Consider the following 26,118-nt stretch of genomic DNA (forward strand, 5'->3'; position numbering starts at 1 on the left):
TGTCCACTGTCACTCCCAACCCTGTGGAACCTTTCCTGACTGTTCCCACCTGATGGCTCTTCCCTCCTCGGAGCTACCTGCCATCTCTCCCACTGCTTGGTGTCCCTTTACAAAGGACCCCATCTCGCAGATGTCCTCTTCTTCCTGGAATGCCTAGCGGTGGGCTTCGCTCTGCTGACGATCGCCAAATACCTGCCGGACGGGTAGTAACCTGGGGAAGGCGAGAGGCCTGTTCATGGCTAGAGGATGCTAGAGAGCCCAGCCTGTGTTCTTTGCTGCTGTGTTCCCATCCTGGCCCTCCTGGCTTGTATGGGGGGATGAGGATGGAGTTGCTCAGTGGGGGGCTTCTCTCTTCAATGTGTGAGGGGGTACCTCTCCAAAGCCCCCTCTGGGGGACTATGCAGATAATCTGCCTCCTGGGTGAGGAGAATCATCTGTTATTACCATTTCTTCACGCTCCTTGGCTTTCTGGTTCTGAGGGATGTTGAGAAGGAAGAGCCCCTCAGGTTCTGCCTTTTCACCTCGTTGGCCCTGCTCAGCTGGCAACCTTCTCTGAGACAGTCATCCTCTGGCTGTGTTCGATGAGGTAATGGTGGAATGGACTGGCTTTTTCACCACGGGCTCTTGGCCACATTTGCACCAGGTAGAGGTGGGTGATGGGTGCAGACCACTGTGGTTCAGACTTTGGTAGTAGATGTGGCACATGAAGTTTTATTATTTCATCCAAGAATCATCAGGATTTGGGGAATTGATTCCTGTTCTCACTAAACTCACAACGATTGGACTCAGTTGGCAATTTGTGCAGAGGCTGGATCTCTCCACTGAGCAGAATGCTTGGGCCTCCTGCTAGTGGCAGTTGGGAAACCCAAGTGCTCACCAGAAGGCAGCTCGGTGAGCAGGGACTACGTTAGGGAGAGTTCAGGCTGGCTCTGGCAGAGACTGCAGAGTTGAATTGTTCCCAGTGTGTATGATACTTTCTCAGCAATCCGAATAGTCCTGTCCCACATATACAGATATTCTCCTCTTTAGATACTGGAGGTGTTGTCCTTATGACACATTCTTAGTTTCTAATAAGGACCACCTTTGATGCTTCTTTCATTAACTTGACATGGTTACCAAGCATACAGTCCAATTTACATTAGCTACATTTCGGTGTGGTTGCCCCTTGTCCCCCGCGTCCCAGTCACAACCTGACCAAAACAGAGGGCTGGAGGGCTTGTTTCTGCAGGCGGCCGCTCCCACACTGTGTGTAGGTTCTTGTTGTTTGCCATTTCAGGGGAGCATGTTCCCAGGCTGTGTCCTCAGATTCTAAGGTTCACCCTATTTCTGGGTCTGGAGGCCTCTGCGTTCCTGTTGCTGCTCATGGTACCAACTAATGTCCACAGCTGCTGTGGTGTCCCTTGTGAAGAACCTCTTTCTCTTCTTTTCCAGCTACTCCCGGAACCGCACCTTTGACACGTACATTGGGCAGGGCTACGTGATTGCTGGCATGGATGAAGGTTTACTTGGTGTCTGCATCGGAGAGAAGCGGAGGATTGTGGTGCCCCCTCACCTGGGGTACGGAGAGGAAGGAAGAGGTGAGCGGCCTTCCTAAGATTAAACTAAGTGGCACTGACGGGCTGCTTCCAGGCAACCTGGGCTTCTGGAGAGCCAGAATGTTGAAGCGGAAGTGCAGCTTCAGACTTGAATGTCCAAATAGCTCTTGTCTCTAGAGGTGCTCTGTTTATTTCCGTTGTTCTTCCTGCCCATTTTCCTTTGGCTTTTGAAATCTTTTTTTTTTTTTTTTTGAGGAAGATTAGCCCTGAGCTAACTGCAGCCCATCCTCCTCTTTTTGCCTAGGAAGACTGGCCCTGAGCTAACATCTGTCCCCATCTTCCTCTACTTTATATGTGGGATGCCTACCACAGCATGGCTTGCTAAGCGGTGCCATGTCTGCACCTGGGATCTGAACCGGCGAACCCCCCGGTCCACCGAAGCAGAACATGTGCACTTACCAGCTGTGCCACCAGGCCGGCCCCTCCTTTTGAAAATTTTTAAACCTATGACAAAGTTGAAAGAACTCTCCAGTGAACTCCTCTTAGATCTACCAATTGTTAACATCTTGCTATATTTATTTTCTTTCTCTCTCTCTAAAATTACATTTTTGTTGTTATTAAGCCATTGGAAAGTAAATTGCAAAACCCTTGTTTTTTTTTTTGGCTGAGGAAGATTTGCCCTGAGCTGACATCCGTTGCCAATCTTCTTCTTTTTTTCTTTTATGTGAGCCACAGCATGGCCACTAACAGACGAGTGGTGTGGGTCCACGCCCAGGAACCGAACCCTGGCCGCCTAAGTGAAGCATGCCAAACTTAACCACTAGGCCACAGGGGCTGGCCCCAAAAACACCCTCCTTTTTTTTGGTTTTTGTTTTTTAACAACTTTATTGAGGTATAATTTACATACCATAAAATTCACCCATTTTAAGTATACAATTCAGTGACTTTTAGTAAATGTGGTAAGTTCTACAACCATTACCATAATCCAGGTTTAGAACATTTTGTCACCCTAATAGCAAATTCCCTTTTAAAAATTATGCAGTGGAGCTGGCCCCATGGCTGAGTGGTTGGGTTCGCTCACTCCACTTCAGCGGCCCAGGGTTTCGCTGGTTCGGATCCTGGGCGCGGACCTGGTACCACTCATCAGGCCCTGCTGAGGCGGCCTCCCACGTGGCACAGCTAGAGGGACCTACATCTGGAATATGCAACTGTGTATGGGGGCTTTGGGGAGAAGAGGAAGGAAAAAAAAAAAAAGATTGGCAGTAGATGTTAGCTCAGGGCCAATCTTAAAAAAATTATGCAAATAATACATGTTGACTTTAGAAAAAGATAATAGAAATAAACAAAGAAAACAAAAATCTCTCATAATCCCACCACCCAGGAATAAACATTGTAATGTGTTAGGCAGAATAGCAGCCCCACAAGATGTCGTGACCTGTCTCTAGAACCTGTGAATATGTGACCTTACGTGGTAAACGGGACTTTGCAGATGTGGTTCAGGTAAGGATCTTGAGATGGGGAGATGATCCTGTGTCGTCCAGGTAGCCTTGATGTACTTAAAAGAGTGTAAGAGGGAGGTAGGAAGTCAGAGAAAGGGGAAAATGCTAAGCTGCTGACTTAGAAGATGGATGAAGGGGCCACAAGTCAAGGAATGAGGATGGCCTCGAGAAGCTGGAAAAGGCAAGGACACAGATTTTCCCCTAAAGACTCCCAAAGGAACACATCCCTGCCGATACCTTGGAATTAGACTTCTGACCTCCAGAGATAGGAGAGTAAATTTGCATTGTTTTAAGCCACCAAGTTTGTGGTAATTTTTTATAGCAGCAATGGGAAACTCATACAACTGTGGAGTGAATATCCTTCTGTACTTCTGAGCATATGTGAACGTTTGTAGGTAAAAGGAAGTACATAGCCACCTACAGTGATAAATACTCACAAAAAGGGGATCATCTCTACATGTTACTTTGTGATTTCTCTTTCCACCTAATTTGTTGTGAGCAACTTTCTATCCCAACAGATATTTTTTTAACGGTTGCATAGTGTTCCAAACCATATTTTCTTTCTTAATTATGTTTTTTCTCATATACCATTTTTTGCTAACTTGCTTAGGAATGGTTGATGCAGTATTTATTTCGCTGTTTTATTCTTTTTGCTGGTGGGATTCTGACTGGCCTGGCTGGCTGTGCCCATTCATTTTGTTAATCCTCTTCTGACTTCTGCTGCTATATCATGTGAATCTTCAGCCTTTTCCCAGGAGGGTTTGTCCAGAGGATCTAAGAAACATCAGCTTGGTTGGAAACCAGGGTGTTCCATGGGGAAACATTTTTTTCCTCCTGACTTAAATTTCTGATTTATGAAGGCATAACAGATCACAGCTTAAAACACACTCAAGAAGCTCGCTTCACCACCTGTTTGTCCAGTGTCTGGATACTCTGTTGTTTCGTATCATGTAAATTTCTACTTCTAGCCAAGTACATACAGAAATAGCCAAATACTTTCTGAATGTTCGTGTTTCATTATGTCCTCAGGACTAATCCTTCCTTTCTCTAAAAAGAATGTATTGATGGAAAACATTTGTTTAAATTGTTTTTCTCTTTCTGGCTTTCTATCAAGTACGACACAGAACTCTGCAAAGAATTATATAAGGTTCTGGGAAGCATGCGAAGTCTCATAAATTTTCTGGGCATGAGGCTGCTTCCTCCTGAACCACATGTTGCTGCGGGGGAAGGCACGCACTGACATGTAACACCCAGGTGCTCTTATGTGGGGCCTGCCTCTGTCCTCTTTTGATGAGCACCCCTGGCCTCTTTGTGGGGTTTGCATAGGACCTAATGCAACTGACCTGAGAAGGGTGTCCGGACACAGAGGCAGTTTGTGGCTTCTTTGCCACATCCCACAAGCACACAGTAAGCGTCCAGTAAATATTTGTGGAAGGAATGACATGCTGAGCTCTCCATGGGGTTTTCAGGCTCCATCAGCATTTCATTTTGTTGCAGTCATTTTTCCCTTCAGGGTTGCTAGAGGGGAGGGGGTGGACCTTCTGGAAAGGCTCTGGCCCTTTCTGCTCTCTGCTTTGTGTCCAGATCAGCCCTGGAAGTTAGGATGCTTGGATATGTTTGCAGCCCTGAAGGGGAGAATGGATTTTGCCCATGGGGTTTCGGAAGCATCCCTTTCAATGGTTTTCTGTGTCCCAACTTCCAAATCACCTTTTGAGCACTCTTAGGAAAGAGGACAGTGAGGAAAACAACTAATAGTTTACCCTCTGTGTGTCAGGGACTTCTTGCGTATGAGCTCGTTCAAACCTTGAAACAATTTTTTGTTGAGATAAGAGGCCCAGTGAGGTCCCAGAGCTCTTGGGGGAAACCCACAACTACCAGGAGCTGTAGCCTTTCACTTGGGCTGAGCTAGCCGGCTGCCTTTATTTTTTGTCATCTGTGTCTCTTCTGGAGGAGGCATTGTAGTGAAGAAAATTGAATGACAGCTTCTCCTTCAGTGAAGGGTTTGTTCAGATAGGAGACTGGTGTTGGGGCCTTAATGAAATGCTGGATTGCTTCACCTGTTGGCTGCTCTGCACTTACTCCTACACTGTAGATTTTTGTGGAAGGCAGAGTAAGATAATGGGAGTGGGCTTCTGGCTGCCTGAGGCAGGCAGATCTTAGGGCTCGAGGTCTAGTCTTTGTTTTGCAGGCCCAGAAACTTCATCTACCCGTCCATCAAAGATTTGAGTGCCTTCATGACCAGGCATTGCTGTAGATGTCGGGGACTCAGCTGAGAAAAGATGAACAAAACTCCCAGCCCACACAGAGCTTCTGTTCTTGTGGATGCCTCTATAGACATGTGTTTGTGGGTTAATTGGGCACGTTGGAGACTGACTTATGCTAACTGCCTGGGAGCTGACATGCAGTCCGGATGCTCAATAGTTACTTGATTGGGTGTCATCCTCCTCTCTGCTGATCAGAATACTTGGGCCTGGGATCCTCTGGGACTGAGAAGCTGAGTTACTTATTAGGAAAGTGCTGGACAAGCTGATGGCACGGCCCATGGTGGTGGGTGATCCGTGTTCCTTTTTGCCCTGAGAAAGGCCTTTGAGGGGAGATTAAATTTGCATTGGCCAAGTGCCAGCAGGCCCTTGTCAGAGGCATCCCTTTCTGGGCTCCATCCACCCATGTTTTCTTCAGAGAGGTTAATGGAGCTGGTCACGCTGCAGCTTTCTTTTCCACCAATCCCACCACATTGTAAGTGGCCTGCACCCTTGTGCTCCTCTTAGAGATGGGTTTTTCCTCAGTCTCCTCAGCTGGTCACTTATAGACCGGTTAGCATAGTTTTCCTTAAACTTGGCTGTCTGTTGGAAACCCCTGGAAAGGTTTTAAAAAATGCAAAGCCTGGTCCCACTCGTCCAGCGGTTCTCAGATACTGATGTGTATCTCAGATGAGAATCACTTGGAGAGCTTTAAAATCGTGGAACCCGGCCATGCTGAGGGGGAAAAGGCCTGGCCGTTTGTATTTTTCCCAAGTTCTCCAGGACATTCTGACACCGCCTGAGACCTCTGCTCTACGTGAGCTGTATCCGAATCCCAGAGGAGGGCCAGGCATTGACATTATTTTTAATGCTCCCGGGTGATTTTTAGATGATTATATGATTTTTTAAATGTTATTCTGTGAATGTGGTTTATTACATTAATTGGTATATTTTTTAATTGTGGTATAATATACATGTTTACCATTTTAACCAGTTTTAAGTGTACAGTTCAGTATCATTAAATATATTCACAATGTTGTATAACTATCCCCACTGTCTATACCCAAAACCTTATTTTATTTTTAATTGAAATATATTTGACATATAACATTGTCTAAGTTTAGGGTATACAGCATGTTGATTTGGTACATTTGATACACATATATTGCAATGTAATTGTCGTTGTAGTGTTAGCTAGCACCTTTATTGCATCACATAATTATGGTTTCTTTTTTGTGGTGGGAATAATTAAGATCTAGTCTCTTAGCACATTTGATGTATATAATGCAATATTGTTACCTCTAATCACTGTACTGTGCATTACATCTCCAGGACTTATTTATCTATCAGTTGCAAGTTTGTACCCTTAAACCACCAATTCCCTCACCCCCCATCCCCCAGTAACTACCATTTTACTCTCTGTTTTTACAAGTTTGGCTTTTTTTAGTTTCCACATATAAGTGAGATCATACAGTATTTGTCGTTCTCTGTCTGACTTATTTCACTTATTGTAACGTCCTCAAGGCCCATCCATGGTTTCTCACCAAAACTTTTTCATCATCCCCAGCATAAACTGCATACTCATTAAACAATATCTCCCCATTCCCTCCTCCCCCAGCTCCTGGGAACCACCGTTCTTTCTGTCTCTATGAATCTGCCTGTTCTAAGTGGAATCATGCAGTATTTGTCCTTCTGTGTATGGCTTATTAAGCGTAATGTTTTCAAGGTCTACCCATGTTTTAGCATATATCAAAATTTCATTCCATTTTATGGCTGAGTAATATTCCATTGTGTGTTTATACCACATTTTGTTTATCCATCCATCCGTCAATGGACGTTTGAGTTATTCCCACCTTTGGCTGCTGTAAATAATGCTGCTGTGAACATTGGTATACAAATGTCTGTTTGACTCTCTATCTTTTGGATATTTACCTAGGAGAGAGATATTTTAACTTAATTTTTATCAAGATGCAATTCATATAACATAAAATTCACTGTTTTAAAGTGTACAATTTGATAGTTTTAGTGTAATCACAAGGTTGTGCAGCCGTTACCACGATCTAATTCCAGAACATTTCATCACTCCAAAAAGAGACCCCATACCCATTGAGCAGTTGCTCCTCATTTCACACACACACACACACACCCTACAAGTCTGGTAATCACTAATCTATTTTCTGTCTCTGTGGATTTGCCTGTTCTGGACATTGCATATCAGTGGAATCATGCAGTATGATTTTGTGTCTGGCTTCTTTCACTTAGCATAATGTTTCCAAGGTTCATTCCCAGTTGATTTTAATGGATAACCAAGGTTGAGAAAACACTATTCTGGCCTTGCAGCCACTCGTCCCTGTTAGTGTGTGCTGGTTTCCCCTGTCGAGCTGCCCTTAGCCCTGGTTCTGAGCAACCTTCTTGAGCAACCTTCTCTGGCAGTCTGCAATAACTGGCTCCTGTGGGAAGGCACCTACACCCTGTTACCACTCACATCGGTAATTTCCCATCACAAGTGAATATCAGGCACCTGAGTTCTGCTATGAAAGAACAAACTTCTCTAATTACTACCTTAGTAGCTTTGTGCAGGCCCCCAAATCTGTGCCTCAGTTTATTCATCTGTAGATTGTGAATATGGGATTATAATGAGAATTAAATAAATTAATACATATAAGGCACTTAGAAGAGTGCATCCATTAAGAGTGTGTGTGCATGTGTGTGTGTGTGTGTTAGAGAGCAACCAAGAAACAGACACAGAAAAGTACATGGGCGGAGCATGGGTGGGGAGGAGCTATTGGTGTTCACATATCTCTATCTGAATTCTGTCTATAGCTGTATTATTTCTTTTTATTTTTTTATGCTTTTTTTTTGTTGGTGAGGAAGATTGGCCCTGAGTTAACATCTGTTGCAATCTTCCTCTTTTTTTTTCCTCCCCAAAACCCCAGTACATAGTTGTATATCCTAGTTGTAAGTCCTTCTAGTTCTTCTATGTGGGATGCCACCACAGCATGGCTTGATAAGTGGTGTGCAGGTCTATGCCCAGGATCTGAACTGGCATATCCTGGGCCACCGAAGTGGAGTGTGCGAATTTAACCACTATGCCACCAGGCTGGCTCCTGTGTTGTTTCTTCAACAAGTTATATCATATCTGAGTTGGTTTCTTGTCTCTAAACTGCCAATGAAAGTGTTAATATATCCTTGATTCTAAGTAACACCCTTTACAAAATTTTCACCTTTAAACTTTTCTGAAATTATCTGAGGGTATATTTATCAACTGATGCATGTGTTTAAGGTGTCCCCACCTCCCCAGCCCCCTGAGAGGCTGTCATAAAATTCATGGAGCATCTGCTAGTCCTGGACTTATGGAAATGCTTACCCCAAGGTTGCTGCAGAGATTTAAGGAGAGCATGTATGTGAAAAATACTTTTTTAAACTGTAAAACATTATTCAGATGTGAGGCGATGTTTTCAAAAGTTGAGATAATGAAAAAAAGTATATTAATAATTTTGTGTCAAACGGAGGATGTGTTGTAAAAGCACGTTATGAACTGTTAGGCACACTATGTCACGAGGGGTGTATATGGGCCTGTTTGCCTAGGTGTTTTTTCCTATGACGATTCTCTTAGTTGTGTTTCTCTTGCCCAGTGATGGGGCTGGAGTGATTTTCATCTAAGCTGATTTTCTCATCTTACCTCTAACTTCTGGTAGGAGCGGGGTGAGCCTCAATTTGGCTGAGCTTTAGTTTCGTTATCTGTGACCAGCTGAGCCGTAAATCTTTCAGGCTCAATGATTCCATGGAGCATAACTCACATCTTGAATTGTAGTCCAAACTGTGCTCCTAGCTGGTTGTGTGACCCTGCACAAATCTTGCCTCAGTTTCCCCATCCATGAAATGAGGGTTTGGGCAGTTCTAACAGCCCTTCCAGCTCCGTTCTCCCAGTATTCTCTAGGATTTCACAGCTGGGTCCCGTGTTCCTCGCTGGGGTCTGTGAGGAGGTACCTTGTGGTATTGGGGGACACATGTGCTGCTGGTTGGAGGGGTCACTCATTCATTTCCCTTGTCCGTGCTATAGGGAATATCCCTGGCTCGGCTGTGCTGGTGTTTGACATCCACGTGATCGACTTCCACAACCCCTCAGACTCCATCAGCATCACCTCCCGCTACAAGCCCCCTGACTGCTCGGTGCTGAGTAAGAAGGGGGACTACCTCAAGTATCACTACAACGCCTCGCTTCTGGATGGGACCCTGCTGGATTCCACGTAAGGGCCGCCGGGACGGTGCGGGGGTGGGCCTGGCGGAGAGCTGTCATGTGTCCCCACCATTCTCATTTTCAGCAGATACTGGTTGAGAGCTTTCTGTCCGTGCCTTCCCCCCGCGTAGCTCAAGCCTACATCATACTCAGGTGCATTTTCCGAAGAGTTCCCTATGAACAGTCTCTCCTTGCTCCTATGCAGTTGTCTTTCTGAAAAACAGGTCTCATCTTATAACTGCTGTCTTTAAAAATTAACCCACAGATAAAGTTCACATTCCACAGTCTGGCGCATCAGGTGCTCTCGTCAGCTCCATTCTGCCTCGCCAGTCTCATCTTCTGCTGGGGCCCACCTTCCGCCTTCCAGGGCTGCCGTGTACAGTGGGGCAGGATGTGAACTGCTTACACCCTTCCTTCTGGCCAACTTCTAGCCTGGCTTAAATGTCCTTGCTTTTCTCAGACTCTTTCCTTAATTCCTAGGAAGGGTCAACTGCTCCCACTTCTGTTGCCTCATAATGTTTGACGTATACCTGCCTTGTAGTTATTTAGTTTGTTTCTATCTCTGTCGCTGGTCTGAATACCTTAGGGGCACCCAGCATGTTTATTCACATTTTTATTCCTTACACCCAGCCCAAAGCAAAGCACAAAGGGAGCATTTTGTAAATATTGGTTGATTGAGATGAATCTGAAAATGTGTTAATAGGAATCAACAGTATAAACTAACATCATGCAGATAAAAAGAGCTTTGCTTCTTGGGTATGTGATTCTTCAGTGTATCTGTATGTTAATACTATATTCTCTTCTCTGAGAAAGAAACATTTTCAGCCTTTCTTTACATCTCCACGTAAGTACATCCTTTTTTTGTATTGAGCCTGACTTGGAGTCCTAAGTTTGGTCTTGGGGAGAAAAAAGGGCTTCGTATAAATACGTATGCGCTGCTGTGTTTATTCTAGATGGGGAGGGCCTTCTCTCCCTCCCACCCGTCCCTCTGCCTTCCAGCTTCAGGTGACAGAGTGTGGTCGGAGAGAGCCAGGCACAGGGGGAGAGAGAGCCCTAGGGACATACTCTTCAGAGCATTCTCTCTGGTGCCCCGAGACCCTGTATACTAATGCGTTTAGCGTACTTCAGCAAATCTAAAATGTGTTGTGTTGATTGTTAGAAGCATCATTTTCTGTATCTCTAAGAAAGTAAAAATATTGCCAAAAAAATAATGGTGTGCTGTCAATTATAAAATATATCCCAATTACAGAGATGTTACAATGTGAAAAAATATGCATGATATAATCAATGAAATAACATACTAGCTTCTGGAGTTCAGATTTACAGGGACCTGGCTTACAGCAGACCTCCTTGCGTCTGTGTTGGAAGCCCATGGAGGGCGGCAGGGAATAAGCCTAGCTTATAGCTGTTTGGTGGATCAAGTGAGTCTATGCGTGTGAAAATGGTCCACAAGGTTAGAACAGTCTGTGAGGTCCAGGGCTTGCTGTCATTGCTCTTGCTCATGTTCCTACTCTTATCTGGTGCTCTTAGCGCTGTGGAAAGGGGAAGTGAGGGTGGGAAATGAACAAAGGAATTCCTTCTCAGTGAGTTCAGGATATGCTTCTCGAGTAGAGAATCGGTCTTCCTGCCTTCTGATGTGTTTGGTGGATTCGCAGTATTGTTGCAGAATGCCCAGGAGCCATGTGATTCTCCTTCCTCTGATCAGAGACTACATTCTGTATCAAGAGAGTCATTTGTATTATCCGGAAATCTACATGGAAGAGCAGTGTCCAGCTGTCTCTGCTGGTCTCTTCTGGGTGTAAGCTTCAGAATAATGAGATAGTGGGAAGAGTGGCGGGCATCTGCCTACCTGTGTTGGGGAGAGGAGCCCCTTCTGGAAGGTGGGACCTGGTCCCGCTCCAAGCCCCACGTGGGCTCTATAAACAACAAGGCAGGTGCTGCTATGGGCGCTGGTTCCTGAAGGCTGAGAGGGTAGAGGGGAACAGGCTCGGAGAGTCAGAGAGGGCAGCCCGCAGGCAGGAAGCAGGAAGCCTGTGATGAATGGGAAGCTGGGAATGCCCAGAAGGAATGAGGTGAATGTCTGAGAGAAAAACTGGCAAAAAATAAAAATAAAAATAAAAGGATAACCTGAGGAAAAAGAATCAGTGGGGTTTTCAGGGTTGACACATGAAAACAAATTGTTTGCTTGGAGGATTTTCTTAATGTGTGTTCCAACTGCCCTCAGAGGGGAAGAATGAACATTCATTATTTGATAACTAAATGAGTTCTTGAATATTCTGTAAGACTTGGAAACCGAGTAGTCCCATGGGAGATCCCCATGGTCCTTGGAGAAAGGCAGTGGGAGGGCACCTCTGTGGTGCTGACAAAGGAGGGATTGTGTGTGGGATGGGACTGGGGACATGCCCTCTCGCAGGCCTTCAGCCAAGGCCTCCAGTGCCAGAATTGGCTTTGTTTTGGTTTCGTCCTAGGTAGGACAAATGCCGTCCTGTTTTGATTTGCTAGCCCCAGAGAATCAGCCTGGCCCTGGGAACCAGCTTGAAGAGAGAAAGAGGCAGCAACTCTGCACCCAAGGGAGGCTGGGAAGCCTGAGAAGGGGATGTGACCCAAAGGGGCTGTCCCTTCCATGTTGTCACCACCTGGTGGTGGGCATCAAGGGGCTCCAAGATATCGGGGAGGCTCTTGTTCCTCGGCGTTGAGGAGCATTCCCATTGTTTGCCTTCAGAAAGTGGTAGGAATGCCATAGGTTTGGAAATAGATTTGCTTTCAGTAGTGACTGAGGTGATAGAGCCAGCTCTTATTTATCTGGATTCTCTGGGGACCATGGGCATCAAGGATAATTAAAACTTGGAACCACAAAGACCCTGAATAGCCAAAGCAATCTGGAGAAAGAACAAAGCTGGAGGCATCACGCTCCCTGATTTCACGATATACTACAAAGCTATGGTAATCAAAACATTATGGTGTTGGCATATAAACAGACGCATTAGATCAATGGAACAGCATAGAGCCCACAGATAAACCCACACAGATATGGTCAATTAGTTTACAACAAAGGAGGGAAGAATATACAGTGGAGAAAGGATAGTCTCTTAATAAATGGTGTTGGGAAAACTGGACAGCCACGTGCAAAAGAATGAAACTGGACCACTATCTTACACCGTATACAAAAACTAACTCAAAACGGATTTAAGACTTGAATGTAAGACCTGAAACCATAAAACTAGAAGAAAGCATAGGCTGTGAGCTCCTTGACATCAGCTTTAGCAATGATTTTTGGATCTGATCCAAAGGCAAGGGAAACAAAAGCAAAAATAAACAAATGGGACTACAGCAAACTAAAAACCTTCTGCACAGCAAAAGAGACCATCAACAAAATGAAAAGACAGCCTGCTGAATGGGAGAAGATATTTGCAAATCATATGTCTGATAAAGAGGTTAATATCCAAAATATGTAAGAACTCATATAACTCAATAACAAAAAAAATCTGATTTAAAAATGGTCAGAGGATCTGAATAGACATTATTGCAAAGAAAACACACAAATGGCAAACAGGCACATGAAAAGATGCTCAACATCACTAATCATCAGAGAAATGCAAATCAAAACCACAATGAGATATCACGTCACACCTGTCTGAATGGCTATTATTATCAAAAAGACAAGAAATAACAAGGTGAGAATGTGGACAAAAGAGAACCCTTGTGCACTGTTGGTGGGAATATAAATTGGTGCAGCCACTATGGAAAACGGTATGGAGGTTCCTCAAAAAATTAAAAATAGAGCTACCATATGATCTAGCAAATTCCACTGCTGGATATCTATCCAAAGAAAATGAAAACACTAATCGAAAAGATATATGCATTCCTATGTTCGTTGCAGCATTATTTACAATAACCAAGATATGGAAATAACCTAAATGTCCATTGATAGATGAATGGATATATATGTGTATATATATATATATATATATATATACATACACACCCACACACATACATACACAAGAAATACTACTCAGCTATAAAAAGAGTGAAATCTTGCCATTTCAACCAGATGGATGGACCTTGAAGGTATTATGCTAAGTGAAATAAATCAGAGAAAAATAAATACCTCTTAATTTCACTTTTATGTGGAATCTAAAAAACAAAACAAACAAACAAAACAAAACCCAGACTCATAGATACAGAGAATAGATTAGTGATTACCAGAGGGAAGGAGAGTTGTCGGGGGGTGGGGGGCAAAATGGGTGAAGGGGATTAAAAAGTATGAACTTTAGGTAGTAAAATAAATAAGTCATGAGGATGTAATGTACAGCACAGAGAATGTAGTCAATAATATTGTATTCATTTTGTTTGGTGACAGATGGTATCTAGACTTTTTTGTGGTGATCATTTTGCAGTGTATACAAATGTTGAATCATTATGTTGAACACCTGAAACTAAAATAATACTGTGTCTCAATTATACTTCAACTTAAAAAAAAAGGATAATTAAAACCATGGCCCAAGTTAAACTCGCAGTTATCTTTCTAGAGTCATAGACTGTTACAGACACCAGCACTTTACACCCTCAAGGCATGCATTTATTGAGCTCTTTGTGCGTCCTCTTTGCTGTGCCAAGCATAATGTATTATTTACTATTTAGACCATTCCCTGTGCAATAGCTATTATTATCTCCATTTTATAGATGAGGAAACTGAGAGATTACCTTTCCCAGGGTGAAATTAAGTGGCAGAACCAGAATTCAAACTCAGGTCTTGCTGAATCTAAAACCCAGAGTTTAAAATTTGTTTTTAACTTTTTATTAAGATTATGATAGTTTACAACCTTGGGAAATTTCAGTTGTACATTATTGTTAGTCATGTTGTAGATGCACCCCTTCACCCTTTGTGCCCTCCCCCCACCCCCCCTTTCCCCTGCCAGAGTTTTAAATTTTAACTACTTTATATATTTTAAAAATTCTCATGAAAATTCCTGACTAGAACACTGACTAAAACTTAGAGAAAAATGGCCAGAGCAGTACGAAGAACATTTTTTCCCCTAAACCGTTGCGAGTAGGTTGCCACCATTGTGTCGCATCACCCCTGTGCATTTCCCACAAACACAGACATTTTCCTACATAACTCAATACATACATTAAAATCAGGAAGTTAACACTGGATGCTTTACTACCTTTTGATCCTCAGACCCCACTTAAGTTCTGCCAAATGTTCCTGTGAGGTCTTTTATGGCAAAAGGATCCCATTCTGGGGCCTGGCCCGGTGGTGCAGCGGTTAAGTTCACACGTTCTGCTTCTCAGCGGCCCAGGGTTCGCCGGTTCGGATCCCGGATGCAGACATGGCACCGCTTGGCACACCTATGCTGTGGTAGGCGTCCCACGTATAAAGTAGAGGACGATGGGCATGGATGTTAGCTCAGGGCCAGTCTTCCTCAGCAAAAAGAGGATTGGCAATAGTTAGCTCAGGGCTAATTGTCCTCAAAAAAAAAAAAAGGATCCCATTCCCATATGTTCCAACGCTCTGGAATTCTTCACTCGATTTTTACCTTGACACACTTGAAGATTTCAGGCTGGTTGTTTTGCGAAATACCCCTCACTGTGGGTTGTCTGACGTTTCCTCCTGGCTAGATGGGGCTCTGTATCTTTGGCAGTGCAGTGGCATGCCAGGGAAGCAATGTATTCTCATGAGAACACTCTCAAGTACCAATGGGTCGGCGACCTAACCAGGGCCTCTTCTGTTTTGTTTTCAGGTGGAATTTAGGCAAAACGTATAATATTGTTTTGGGGTTTGGACAAGTCGTGTTGGGAATGGATATGGGTCTCAGAGAGATGTGCGTTGGAGAGAAACGGACGGTGATCATTCCACCCCACCTGGGCTATGGGGAGGCCGGCGTGGGTGAGTAAGCGACAGTGTTAAAGGGTGTTTGGGGCACGTTCACCGTCTGAATTTGTGGTTTTTGGGGTGCTGTATTTAAAACCACAATATGCTGCTTCCGTTTTAAACCCAAAGAATCTGTGGTTTTAATTTTTTTAAGTATTTAGTGTTTTTGTTTGAAGACCGCTGTGAGTTCAGTGTTAACCCCACGCTTCCTTGAGAAGGCAGAGGTTACCATGAAATAAACCTTGGATCTTCAAACCCAAGTGTGGGAAATGTCCCTGAGGGAGCTTTCCAGGCAATTTCTCTAGCGAGGCCAAGTGCTTCCTTCCGGAATGTTTCCTGGGACGCTGGAATGCTGCAGGCCCTTGCTTTTCGCTTCTCCTGACCTTGTAAGCTATCCAAGGAGGTTTCCTCTCGGAAGAGATTGGTGTCGAGTTCTGGAAATACTGGCTCTACCTCGCCGTCTTGGCTCTTAGATGGTTTACTTCATGACTTCGGCCAGAATGATTCCTTCCCGTGGGCATTTGGGGGCCCCTTCTTTTTCAGGTTTTTTATGCTCCTGCTGTCTGGAGATGGAGGAGATAGGAATGTTCACTTGTGAAAATGATAGGCACTTTGGATCGATTTTCTCTTTTTCACAATTTTTAAATAATTGTAAAAATACTCTCTGCTACTCCCACCAATCCGAGAAGAGACATTTTAAAAAATAGGTTGTGTATCCTATAAGACCATGCTCCTCTGATAGAGAATAAATAATTATAATATATAATTTACATAATATGTAATAATAATTTTAAATAATACAAATTACACTTTATATATTTATTCACATAGTATATACTGTTTTCAAGTTTGTGTTTATAGTCATATCTCAGATCGTGATTTTTAAGGCATACCGTATTATTCTTTAAGTTCTGCTGTTAGTTTTATTCAAAAGGTCTACCACTGTAGTCTTTATTAGTGGCTTTCAAGCTTTTTTTACCAAGGCACCCAGTAAGAAATACATTTTCTCTCTCAATCTGTATTACACATAAACGTACAATTTATACATATATACGTACGTAGTTTTATATATTAAGTTGAAACTCAAGTTTCATAAAATAATACCTATCCTTTCTATGTGCAGTGTACTCTGATCTATTTTATTCTGTTCCTTAATTTAAAAACAATGCTAGTCACCACCCTCTAAACTGATTTCATGACTCACTAATGGTCACTGTCTACAGTTTGGAAAAACCACTTGCCGATGCTGACTTTTTTGCTTTCATAAGAAATGTCTGCCATCCTTGAGGCAGCTGGAACCCGGGCTGGGGGAAGGAGGTTGAGACGGGCTTGCCCGCTGTCCTTGGCGCTAACACTGCCTCCTCCCCTGTCGGTGAGGCAGACGGAGAAGTGCCTGGCAGCGCCGTGCTGGTGTTTGACATCGAGCTGCTGGAGCTCGTGGCGGGCCTCCCCGAGGGGTACATGTTCATATGGAACGGCGAGGTGTCGGCCAACCTCTTCGAAGAAATCGACAAGGATGGTGATGGAGAAGTCCTCCTCGAAGAGGTAACTGACTGTTGAAGGAAAGTGGGACCGAAGGAGCTCAGGGAGCCTCCTTGGGCTGGAGGACCCATTCTGGATGCAGAGCCTTCTCAGAGTGAGGAGGGCAGCTGTGCTTTTTTCTTGTGATGATGATAACCTACACACTCATGGACGAAGCACTTTACATACAGAGTCCTCTTCCTCTCACACCCGTGGTGACGTGCAGCTCTCCATGTGTTCCACCTCTGTTTGTTCAAGGATGTCCCTCCAGCCTTCTGCCCTGCCTCTCTTACATCATCAGCTTTTCTCCAGCTGCCAGATTGTTCTCATTAGCGTAAAAACAGGCTATTATTTTTCCTTCTCTTGATGCATCTTTCCATTTCATTTATTTCTTTGCTCCCTTTACAGCAAAAACTTCAAAAGAATTGTCTGTCCTCCCTACCTCCAATTCCTCTCCTCCCATTCTCTTTTAAACCCACTCCTGTCAGGTTTTTATCCCTCCACATCTCTGAACCTGGTCTTGCCAAGGCGACCAGAGCCTTTCGTGTTGCTGAATCCAACAGTCAGTCCTCATTCTCTTGTTTCAACACAGCTGACTCCTTTGCATGAAGTCTTCTTTCCCTGGCTTCCAGAACACCGCATTTTCTTGATGTTCCTTCTACCTCACTATAGCTCCTTCTCAGGTGTCTTCTCTCTGCTCTTTCATGTTGGAGTGCCCCAGGCTAAGTCCTGAACTTGTTCTCTTCTCCACCTTTATGTGACTCACTTGGTGGTTTCCTCCAGTCCCATGGCTTTACCATCTATATCCTGATAACCTCCAAATTTGTAGCTCCGATCCGGTCTTCTTTCTCCACTTCATGCTCATATACTCACCTGCCTGCTTGACACCTTCATTTGTTGAACCCCTGACATCCTCTCCCGTCACCGAACTTGCTTCACCCAGAGCCCTCCCCATCTCGTTCAATGGCCACACTAGCCTTCCAGTTGCTCAGGTGAGAGCACTCAGCAATCTTTCTTCTCTTTCTCTCATAGGCCATAGTAAATCTATCAGGAAATCACTCTAGCTCTATCTTGAAAATACATCCAGAACTTGACCTCTTCACACCACCTCCACTCTACTGCATCTTAGTTCAGCGCCTGCCATCTCTTGCTGGGACCTCTATCAAGATCTTCCTGCTTTCACCCTTGCCCCTCACAGCAGCCAGAATGATCCTTCTAAAACATAAGTCAGATCATGGCCTGGTTCGTCACAGAACCCTGCAAAGGCCCCCCTATTTCCAGAGTTTTGACAGTGGCCCATAAAAGCCCCACAAAGGCCCTCCATGGGCAGCTCACTGTAACCTCCTCTGCAACAGCTGTCCCCTTGACGTTCTGTGAACCCCCAGTCATGCATCCACCCTGGGCCTTTGCACCAGCTCTTCTCTGCTCAGAAGACACTTCCCCTAGATAACTTTTTGGCCAGGTCACTCTCTTCATTCAGGCCTTTGCACAAGGCTCCCTTTGTCACTGGGGCTGTCCTCTGACCACTGGATTGATGCTTCAACCTGCTTCCCCACCTACATGTACTCTTGATCTTCCTTACTTCGCTCTACTTTTTCATTTTTCTGGAGCATTTCACTTTTTAAGTTAATATGTAATTTACTTATTTTTTATGTTCATTTTTAAGTGTGTATCTTTCTCACTAGAGTATGCTAGATTTAAAAGGGCAGCATGTTTTGTTTGTTTATTGATGTATCTCTAGGGTCTAGGATGACTCTCAGCACACAGTAGACAATAAGTTTTTATTGCATGAATGAATGAATGAATGAATAATTGCAGGCAGCCGTGTTCCCAGAGGCTGGGGTGGTTACGGGTCAGCTTTGGTGGGGAAGTAAGTGTTGACTTGAGGAGAAGAGATGGTCCAATGGCTGCTGTATTCTGGCTGCCTGGAACCTAAGGGCTCCTGGAGTCATTTAGTCAGGGCTTTTTTAATGTGCCTCTGGAGAAGAAAACCCAGGTCATGTAGCTCCTAAGATTTTGTCTGTTTTGTCAGCTCAGACTCAAATTCCAGCCCCATCACCCTTGGGCCACTCTGTTTCAGGCCCTGGCCTCACGTTCTCAGCTTCTGTATCTCATGGCCTGTCCTGTCCCCCTTGTCTCCAGTTCTCAGAGTACATTCACGCCCAGGTGGCATCCGGCAAAGGGAAACTCGCTCCTGGTTTTGACGCTGAGATGATTGTGAAGAATATGTTCACCAACCAGGACCGGAATGGAGATGGGAAGGTCACGGCTGAGGAGTTTAAACTCAAAGACCAGGAAGCCAAACATGACGAACTCTAACCCTGACATGAGCCAATTGTGTGACACCAAGCCCCCTGTCGTGGCATGATTTGCAGTGATGGCGTGAGGGTCTCTCAGAAGCTGAAACATCAGCAAGTAGTAGATGGGTCACATGGCACCTGGGGCATACGTCAGGGGTGGGTCGATACACGTGGGGAGAATTTTAGGCTGAATGGCAGTGATGTTAAAGAAAATCGGTGCAGGGCGCCTTAGCATGGGCTGTGTAGAGTATTTAAAAGGCTGCATTGCCCACCACTGTTTTGTGAGCCTTCTGGGCAGTTTTACTATTAAAGGAAAATAGTGTCATCCAGAGGTTATATACATCTTGGAGGGAACAGAAGAGAAAGTGTCTAGGATGTCTACATAAAGAGGATTAAATTTTTTTTTTTTTTTTAACTTTCTGGTGTGCTAAAAGTGTTCTCCAGAAGGGCAGAAAAGACATAGGGCAAGGATTCCCAGAAAGCCCCAGAACGCTTTTCTCAGCAGCCTGTATAGGCTTCGATGATGCCCAGCCTCCGTCTTCCCCCTACGCTCAAACACACACCCACACGTACACACACATACACACACCTGTGTTTCTCGAGTTCATCACACCCCACCGAGTTGTGGTCCTCCCATTGGCCAAGTAACTTAGGAGGTTAAAAAGAAAACCAGTGGACCAAACGAAAGGCATCTTGGACCATGAGTAGAGACCTTGATTCTGTGTTTGGCGTGTAAGATTACCTGCTTCACTCTGTCTTAGTCCCATCACTCTACCCTGTAGCGCACTTTTCCCACCCTGAATCCTTTGATCAGCTAGATACGCACAGGGCTGGTGGCTAAGCCAAGCTGGAGCATCTCACTGTGGCCGAGACGGAAGTGGCGTTCTAACTGATGAGCATAAACAGGGTGACATTCCTCTGCTGCTCGTTCGTGTCCTGGAGAGGGAGGTGCGCTGAAGGCCAGGGGCCTCTCTCTCCTTGGGATAACAAGGACACTGTACCTGCTGGTCTGTCCCCACCTTATGCAGTAATTACCTTGCTGCTTTATGTCCCCTGTCCCCAAGTGGTGGTGGCACTCACTCTGAAGTAACCAATGATTTTCCTTTTGAAACTGCTTTATTTTACTAATTTAAACTATTTTGTACTGATGTAGCCCTGAGATAGTTCATGAAAATGCCGTGCACTCATTCAATGGAATAAATGTTGGAAAACTGATCTATGTATAAAATATTGAATTATGTCATCTGGTTTTGTGGTGTTTTATTTAAAGGCTGAGAGGATCCCATGAGAATACACCATGTGGTCAGAATCCCTTTGATAAAAATTCCGTGGGACTTGGGGCCGGTCCCACGGCCGAGTGGTTAAGTTCGCGCCCTCCGCTTCAGCGGCCCAGGGTTTCTCTGGTTCGAATCCTGGGTGTGGACATGGCACCACTCATCAGGCCACGTTGAGGTGGCATCCCACATACTACAACTAGGAGGAGCCACAACTAAAATATACAACTGTATACTGGGGGGATTTGGGGAGAAAAAGCAAAAAGAAAAAAAAAAATTCTGTGTGACCGCATTGCATCCAATTGGAAGGAGAGTGTGTGGGTGTGTATCAGTCACGGTCCTGACAGGAAACACCTCATGAGACTTGTGAAGAGAAGCTATGAAAGGGCTGTTTACAGAGGTGTGGGCAGGGCTCCGGGACCCAGTAAGGATGTCGAGATACCCATGACAGCTGTTGGCCAGCAACAGTAAGAGGCTGTTCCACCCCTGGGCCTGAAGGGTCAAGGGGAACCCGGACGGGGCGGCCTGGTGGGAGTCGTGGAGGGACACAGCCACTGCCAGAACTGTGGCAGAGGAGGAGCGAGGGAGGAAACCCCCCCATCCTCTCTGTCCTGTCACTGGCGTCCAGCTGAACCCAGTCCAAAGCCAGAGGGAAAGGAGCTCAGGGGCTGGTGTTCTCAGAGGTCTGCCTTTTGGGGTTCAGAGAAAGGTGGAGAATGGCTCTGGTAGGGATTGGGCTGGGAGCAAATGGAGAATAACTAGCACATATGTAGGGGGAAATATATATATATATATAATTGTCTTTTAAAAGCGAATGTTATTGTTTACTCTCTGCAGAAGCAACTTCAGGGACTCAGTGTGCTTTGGGTGGCAAAGGAGATGCCCATGGCCTTCCTGGCTGCTGCTGCTGTGGTCACTAATGCTCCTTCACCCTCTTCGACCAGCACACAGGCGCTTGGATTTTCACGTAACAGGATTCCTTAAGTGCGCTAGTTAGGGTAATAATCTTGCTAAACTGAGTTGCCCTTTGGAATGCATTTGGCCTGTAAGCTTCATTATCCTCACATACTGTCATGAAGGTAAAACTTTGTGCTTATTCCCTACAGCAGATTGTGTGTGTGTGTGTGTGTGTGTGTGTGGAAGCTTGGCCCTGAGCTAACATCTGTTACCAATCTTCCTCTTTTTAAGAATTTCTTCTCCCCCAAGCCCCAGTACATAGTTGTATGTCCTAGTCGTAAGTCCTTCTAGCTCTTCCATGTGGGATGCCGCCACAACGTGGCTTGATGAGCAGTGCTAGGTCTGCGCCCAGGATCTGAACTGGCAAACCCCAGGCTGCCAAAGCAGAGTGCACAAACCCAACCACTGCGCCACCGGGCCAGCCCCCTTACAACAGATTTTTAGTTGGTCCTGTTTGAATTTCTTCACTAGCTGTTTTCTACAGTGGTAAAGACAGGTTGGCTGAATAAAAAATACGTTTCTCTTATTTCTCTGGGGAAATTAAGGACTGTGGGCCTTAGAGCTTCTGGAGGAAAAGTTTAGCTCGTTTTTGCTTTTGTTTTTAAACTCTGCCTGCCTGGCCGCCTGAGCTGGGACATTGGTCATTTCTGGCTTTCAGACTCAGACTGGACTATTGGCTCTTCTTGGGCCTCTCGCCCTGCTGGCTCTTGTCTTCAGCTTTGTTGAGGTATAATTAACAAGTAAAATTGTAAGGTGTTTAGAGTGTATGTGATGACTTGATATATGTATACATTGTGAAAGGATTCCCCCCCCCCCCCCCCCCCCCCCCGTCTAGTCAATCAACACATCCATCAACTCAACTCACATATTTATCTTTTTTTTTTTTTGGTGAGAACATTTAAGTTCTACTCTGTTTGCAAATTTCCCTTATACAATACAGTGTTATCAACTATAGTCACCATGTTATACATTAGTCCCCAGACCTCATTTATCTTATCGCTGAAAGTTTGTACCCTTTACCAACCTCTCCCTATTTGCCCCGCCCTCCAGACCCTGGGACCTCCTTTTTTCACTGTTTCTATGACTTCAGTTGAGCGTGTATGTGACCCTTGTGCTTGAAACACCACCAGGCTGTTTTACGAGCATAAGCAGTCTGCCCTATTTTGTTAAAATGAGCAAGTTTCACTCTCTGATTACTTAGGAATTTATAATACTTTTCAAAATGATTACTTATAAGAGAGAAAAAATTTTAATTTTGGCAGGGAAATTGGCCTGACTGTGAGATTATGCGTAAGCACTTTCATATCTTAGGTTTCTAGGAGCAAGGTTGCTTTCTTTGAAGCCATGTTCCCTTGGCTTTCTTGGGAATCTGGGGTCTTTTTATAAAATAAGAGCACTGCTCCCAATTATTTATTGCTGGTTGTGGATATGAAACTTTTATGCTTATTGAAATAGTATTTGGGGACCAGTCCCATGGCTGACTGGTTAAAGTCCACGCGTTCTGCTTCAGCAGCCTGGGTTTGAGGGTTCGGATCCCGGGCACAGACCTACTCCACTCAGTAGCCACGCTGTGGCAGTGTCCCACATACAAATAAATAGAGGAGGATTGGCACAGATGTTAGCTCAAGGCTAATCTTCCTTAAGCAGAAAAAAAAAGAGGATTGGCAACAGATGTTAGCTCAGGGTGAATCTTCCTTAGCAAAAAAAAAAAAAAGATTAAATAAATAAACTAGTATTTGATGCTGTGTAGTCTTTGTCCTTAATGTTGGAATTTCCATAGGTCAGGGGATTCCTTCCAGCTTACACTGGCCATATTTAAATCTCACTTAAATACAGACAATGTCCAAAGTTATTGTTCCTGCCAAAATTTTCCCTTTGAGCTCTAGTCTGCCTATTTGGTATCTTTTCTTGTATATCTCACAGGCACCTCCAACTCTGTATGTCCAAAATAGAATGTATATTTCTCCTCCCTTCCCAACACCCTCCATCCAAGCTTATTCCTCTCTCATTCTTCCCTTCCACCCTTACCCAAACCGGACATCTGTGAGGCCCCTCCTATTCACTCCCCCGACATGTTTAATCCAAAGGCAAGTCTTGTCATTTCTAAATCTACAACTACTGGAAATGACCCACTTCTTTCCAGCTCCACTGCCTCCGTCCCGGCAACCTACCATAATTTCTAGTTTGGACTTCTGCAGTAGCCACCTAACTGGTTTGCTTGGGTATTTCTTCCCTTACCAGTCCTTTTCCACGTCAGCAAGTGAGATCATGGCACTTATTTTTGCAGGGAGAGTAAAACCAAACTTACCATGATTTACAAAGCCCTGTGTGATCTGGCACCCACCCACTTCCCATTCATCTGATGTCATTCTTCCTTTTGTTCATAATAGTACTGTCCCACCCATTTCCCATTCATCTGATATCATTCTTCCTTTTGTTCATAATATTACTGTTAAACCAGTTCTCAGTTCTTTGAACACCCCATATGGTCTTACTTGGGACCTTGGCACATGCTGTTCCCTCTCCTTGGAATGCTTTTCCCTCAACTCCTCACATGGATGACTCCTTATCCTTCAGGCTTTGGCTTAAACATCACCTCCCCAATCTTTCTCTGACCCCCTTGTCTAAAATAGGTTCCTTGTTATTTGTGTTGCTTTCTTCATAACATTTGTCTTATGTATAATAGCATCTTTTCTCCTTCTGTCTCATCCACTAGGATGAGACATGAGGGCGGGAAGCACGTCTGATTCATTTACGGTTGTTTCTCTAGAACCTTGCACACAGTAAGCACTTAAGTGAGTGACTCTTCATTTAATCCTCACCTCTAGAGTTAATGCCCCACTTTACAGATGAGCAAACTAAGGCTTAGAGAAGTTGGAAATTTACTCCAGATCACAGAATCAAAAACGCAGACCCAGGTTTGCCTGATTTCAAAGTCTGCCATTACACCTCCGGGCCTTCTTATCATCTGTTAAACTTGTGCTGAAACACCAGACTAAGTAGGAAAAGCGGCACAGATTGTTCAATTTTGGAGTGACGTGGAGAAGTTTCAGGACTGGTCATTCGAGATCACTTGTCTTCTCCTTCCTGATTCTCCGTAGGGTACACTGAAGAGAAACTCCTGAGCCTGAAGTCTGGTTAAAAAACACCTTCAGTAATCTACCTAGTGACCTTTGGTGTCTATTAAACACACCATGGAATGTAGATTTCTTGTGAAATCACTCTGGAACAAGCTAGTATCTCTTTTGACAGGTTTGTCTTTTTTCCAGTTCCATCAAAATTGTTAATCTTAGCACTCAACACCGCTTTGCTTCACAAAGTAAAGTCTGAAATTGAGAAACACTACCGGCTAATGCTAGGCTCTAGAGAATGTGTAGTTACTATACACTCCCAACGTTCACTGGGGCTGCGAATTATCCTCCCATTTCATCAATTTCCCCAGACTGATGGGGGATTCTAACTCCTCATACTTTTGTGGATGGATAGTAGCTAACAACATCGAATTCTTGTGCTAAGCTATTCTAAATGCAAACATAAATTTTGAATGTCTACCTAGATGTAAATGAGCACATTTCATCCTCACACAGCCAGAGGATTGTCATTACCTTCACCTCACAGAGGAGCAAACGGGACACGGCTGAAATAACTTGTCTCGGTCACACACCTACTAAGTGGTAGAAAGAGGATTCAGATCCAGGCAGTCTGGCTCCATAGCCCTGAGCTAACTGCTGCCAATCCTCCTCTTTTTGCTGAGGACAACTGGCCCTGAGCTAACATCCATGTCCATCTTCCTCTACTTTATATGTGGGATGCCCACCACAGCATGGCGTGCCAAGCGGTGCCATGTCCGCACCCAGCATCCGAACTGGCGAACCCCGGGCCACTGAGAAGCAGAACGTGCAAAGTTAACCGCTGCACCACAGGGCCGGCCCCCTCCATAGCCCATTTCTTAACGGCTGCATTAAACTGCTCTGAAAGCTGACCCTGAATACAACTATTTTACATATCAGCCCATCAGGGGCAGTGAGATGTGATAGGGTCCCAGGCATATAGTGGAGGGGCCTTGGCTTGATAATCAAGTTATCATGGTCGTGGCTTGTGAAGGGGCTGTAGACTGCATGCTCTTAAGGCCTTAATTTTATGGGCAGCTGACTGACCTACAGTCTTGGTAAAGGGCTGAGCCATGAGTAGAATGCAGGTCCTAACGTCAGTATCCTTTACATCTGTGCCATGCAGTATGTTTATCGGTGGAAGCATTATTATAAACTCCTTTGGAAAATAACCAACATGGCAAGCTCTAACAGCAATACAAGAGTAAAGAGCTATCACTAGACCAGAGATTCCCAACTTCATCCTATGTGAGAAAAGTCCTCCAGGTAATTCTGATACTCCCATGCCACAGTATCTGCCGTAAAGCAAGAAGCTGGGTTTTGGGTTTGATTTTTAAAATACCTAAGCAGGGAACAGTCTAGCTTTTGCCAATGCATACTTTATTTCACTTATTTATTAAACAAAGGAGAAGCAGTGGTGGAGGATAAGGAGGGGCTGCCCCAGGAAAAAGGTTTTCATCATGAGGCTTTGACTTAGTGCCACACCTGATTGGACAGACTGCTGACCACACTGGATGTCCAGAACGAGCTGGATCATGCATTGTGTCTATCACAGCTCAGATGC

The 26,118-nt window shown here is 44.6% G+C and overlaps 1 protein-coding gene across 1 annotated transcript in view; it reads left to right on the top strand.

Moving 5' to 3' along the window:
* Positions 1–20,456, top strand: part of FKBP9 (FKBP prolyl isomerase 9) — a 40,161-nt gene extending 19,705 nt beyond the window's left edge. The window contains exons 6-10 of the mRNA XM_023639491.2: positions 1,432–1,577; positions 9,338–9,524; positions 15,262–15,407; positions 16,774–16,937; positions 19,056–20,456. Of these exons, the coding sequence (XP_023495259.2) occupies positions 1,432–1,577; positions 9,338–9,524; positions 15,262–15,407; positions 16,774–16,937; positions 19,056–19,232 (820 nt within the window). The 3' untranslated portion in view covers positions 19,233–20,456. The remainder of the gene's footprint in view (positions 1–1,431; positions 1,578–9,337; positions 9,525–15,261; positions 15,408–16,773; positions 16,938–19,055) is intronic.
* The last annotated feature ends 5,662 nt before the right edge of the window (positions 20,457–26,118 follow it).

This window comes from Equus caballus, chromosome 4 (genome assembly GCF_041296265.1).
Source record: "Equus caballus isolate H_3958 breed thoroughbred chromosome 4, TB-T2T, whole genome shotgun sequence".
In the NCBI taxonomy this organism is placed as follows: domain Eukaryota; kingdom Metazoa; phylum Chordata; class Mammalia; order Perissodactyla; family Equidae; genus Equus; species Equus caballus.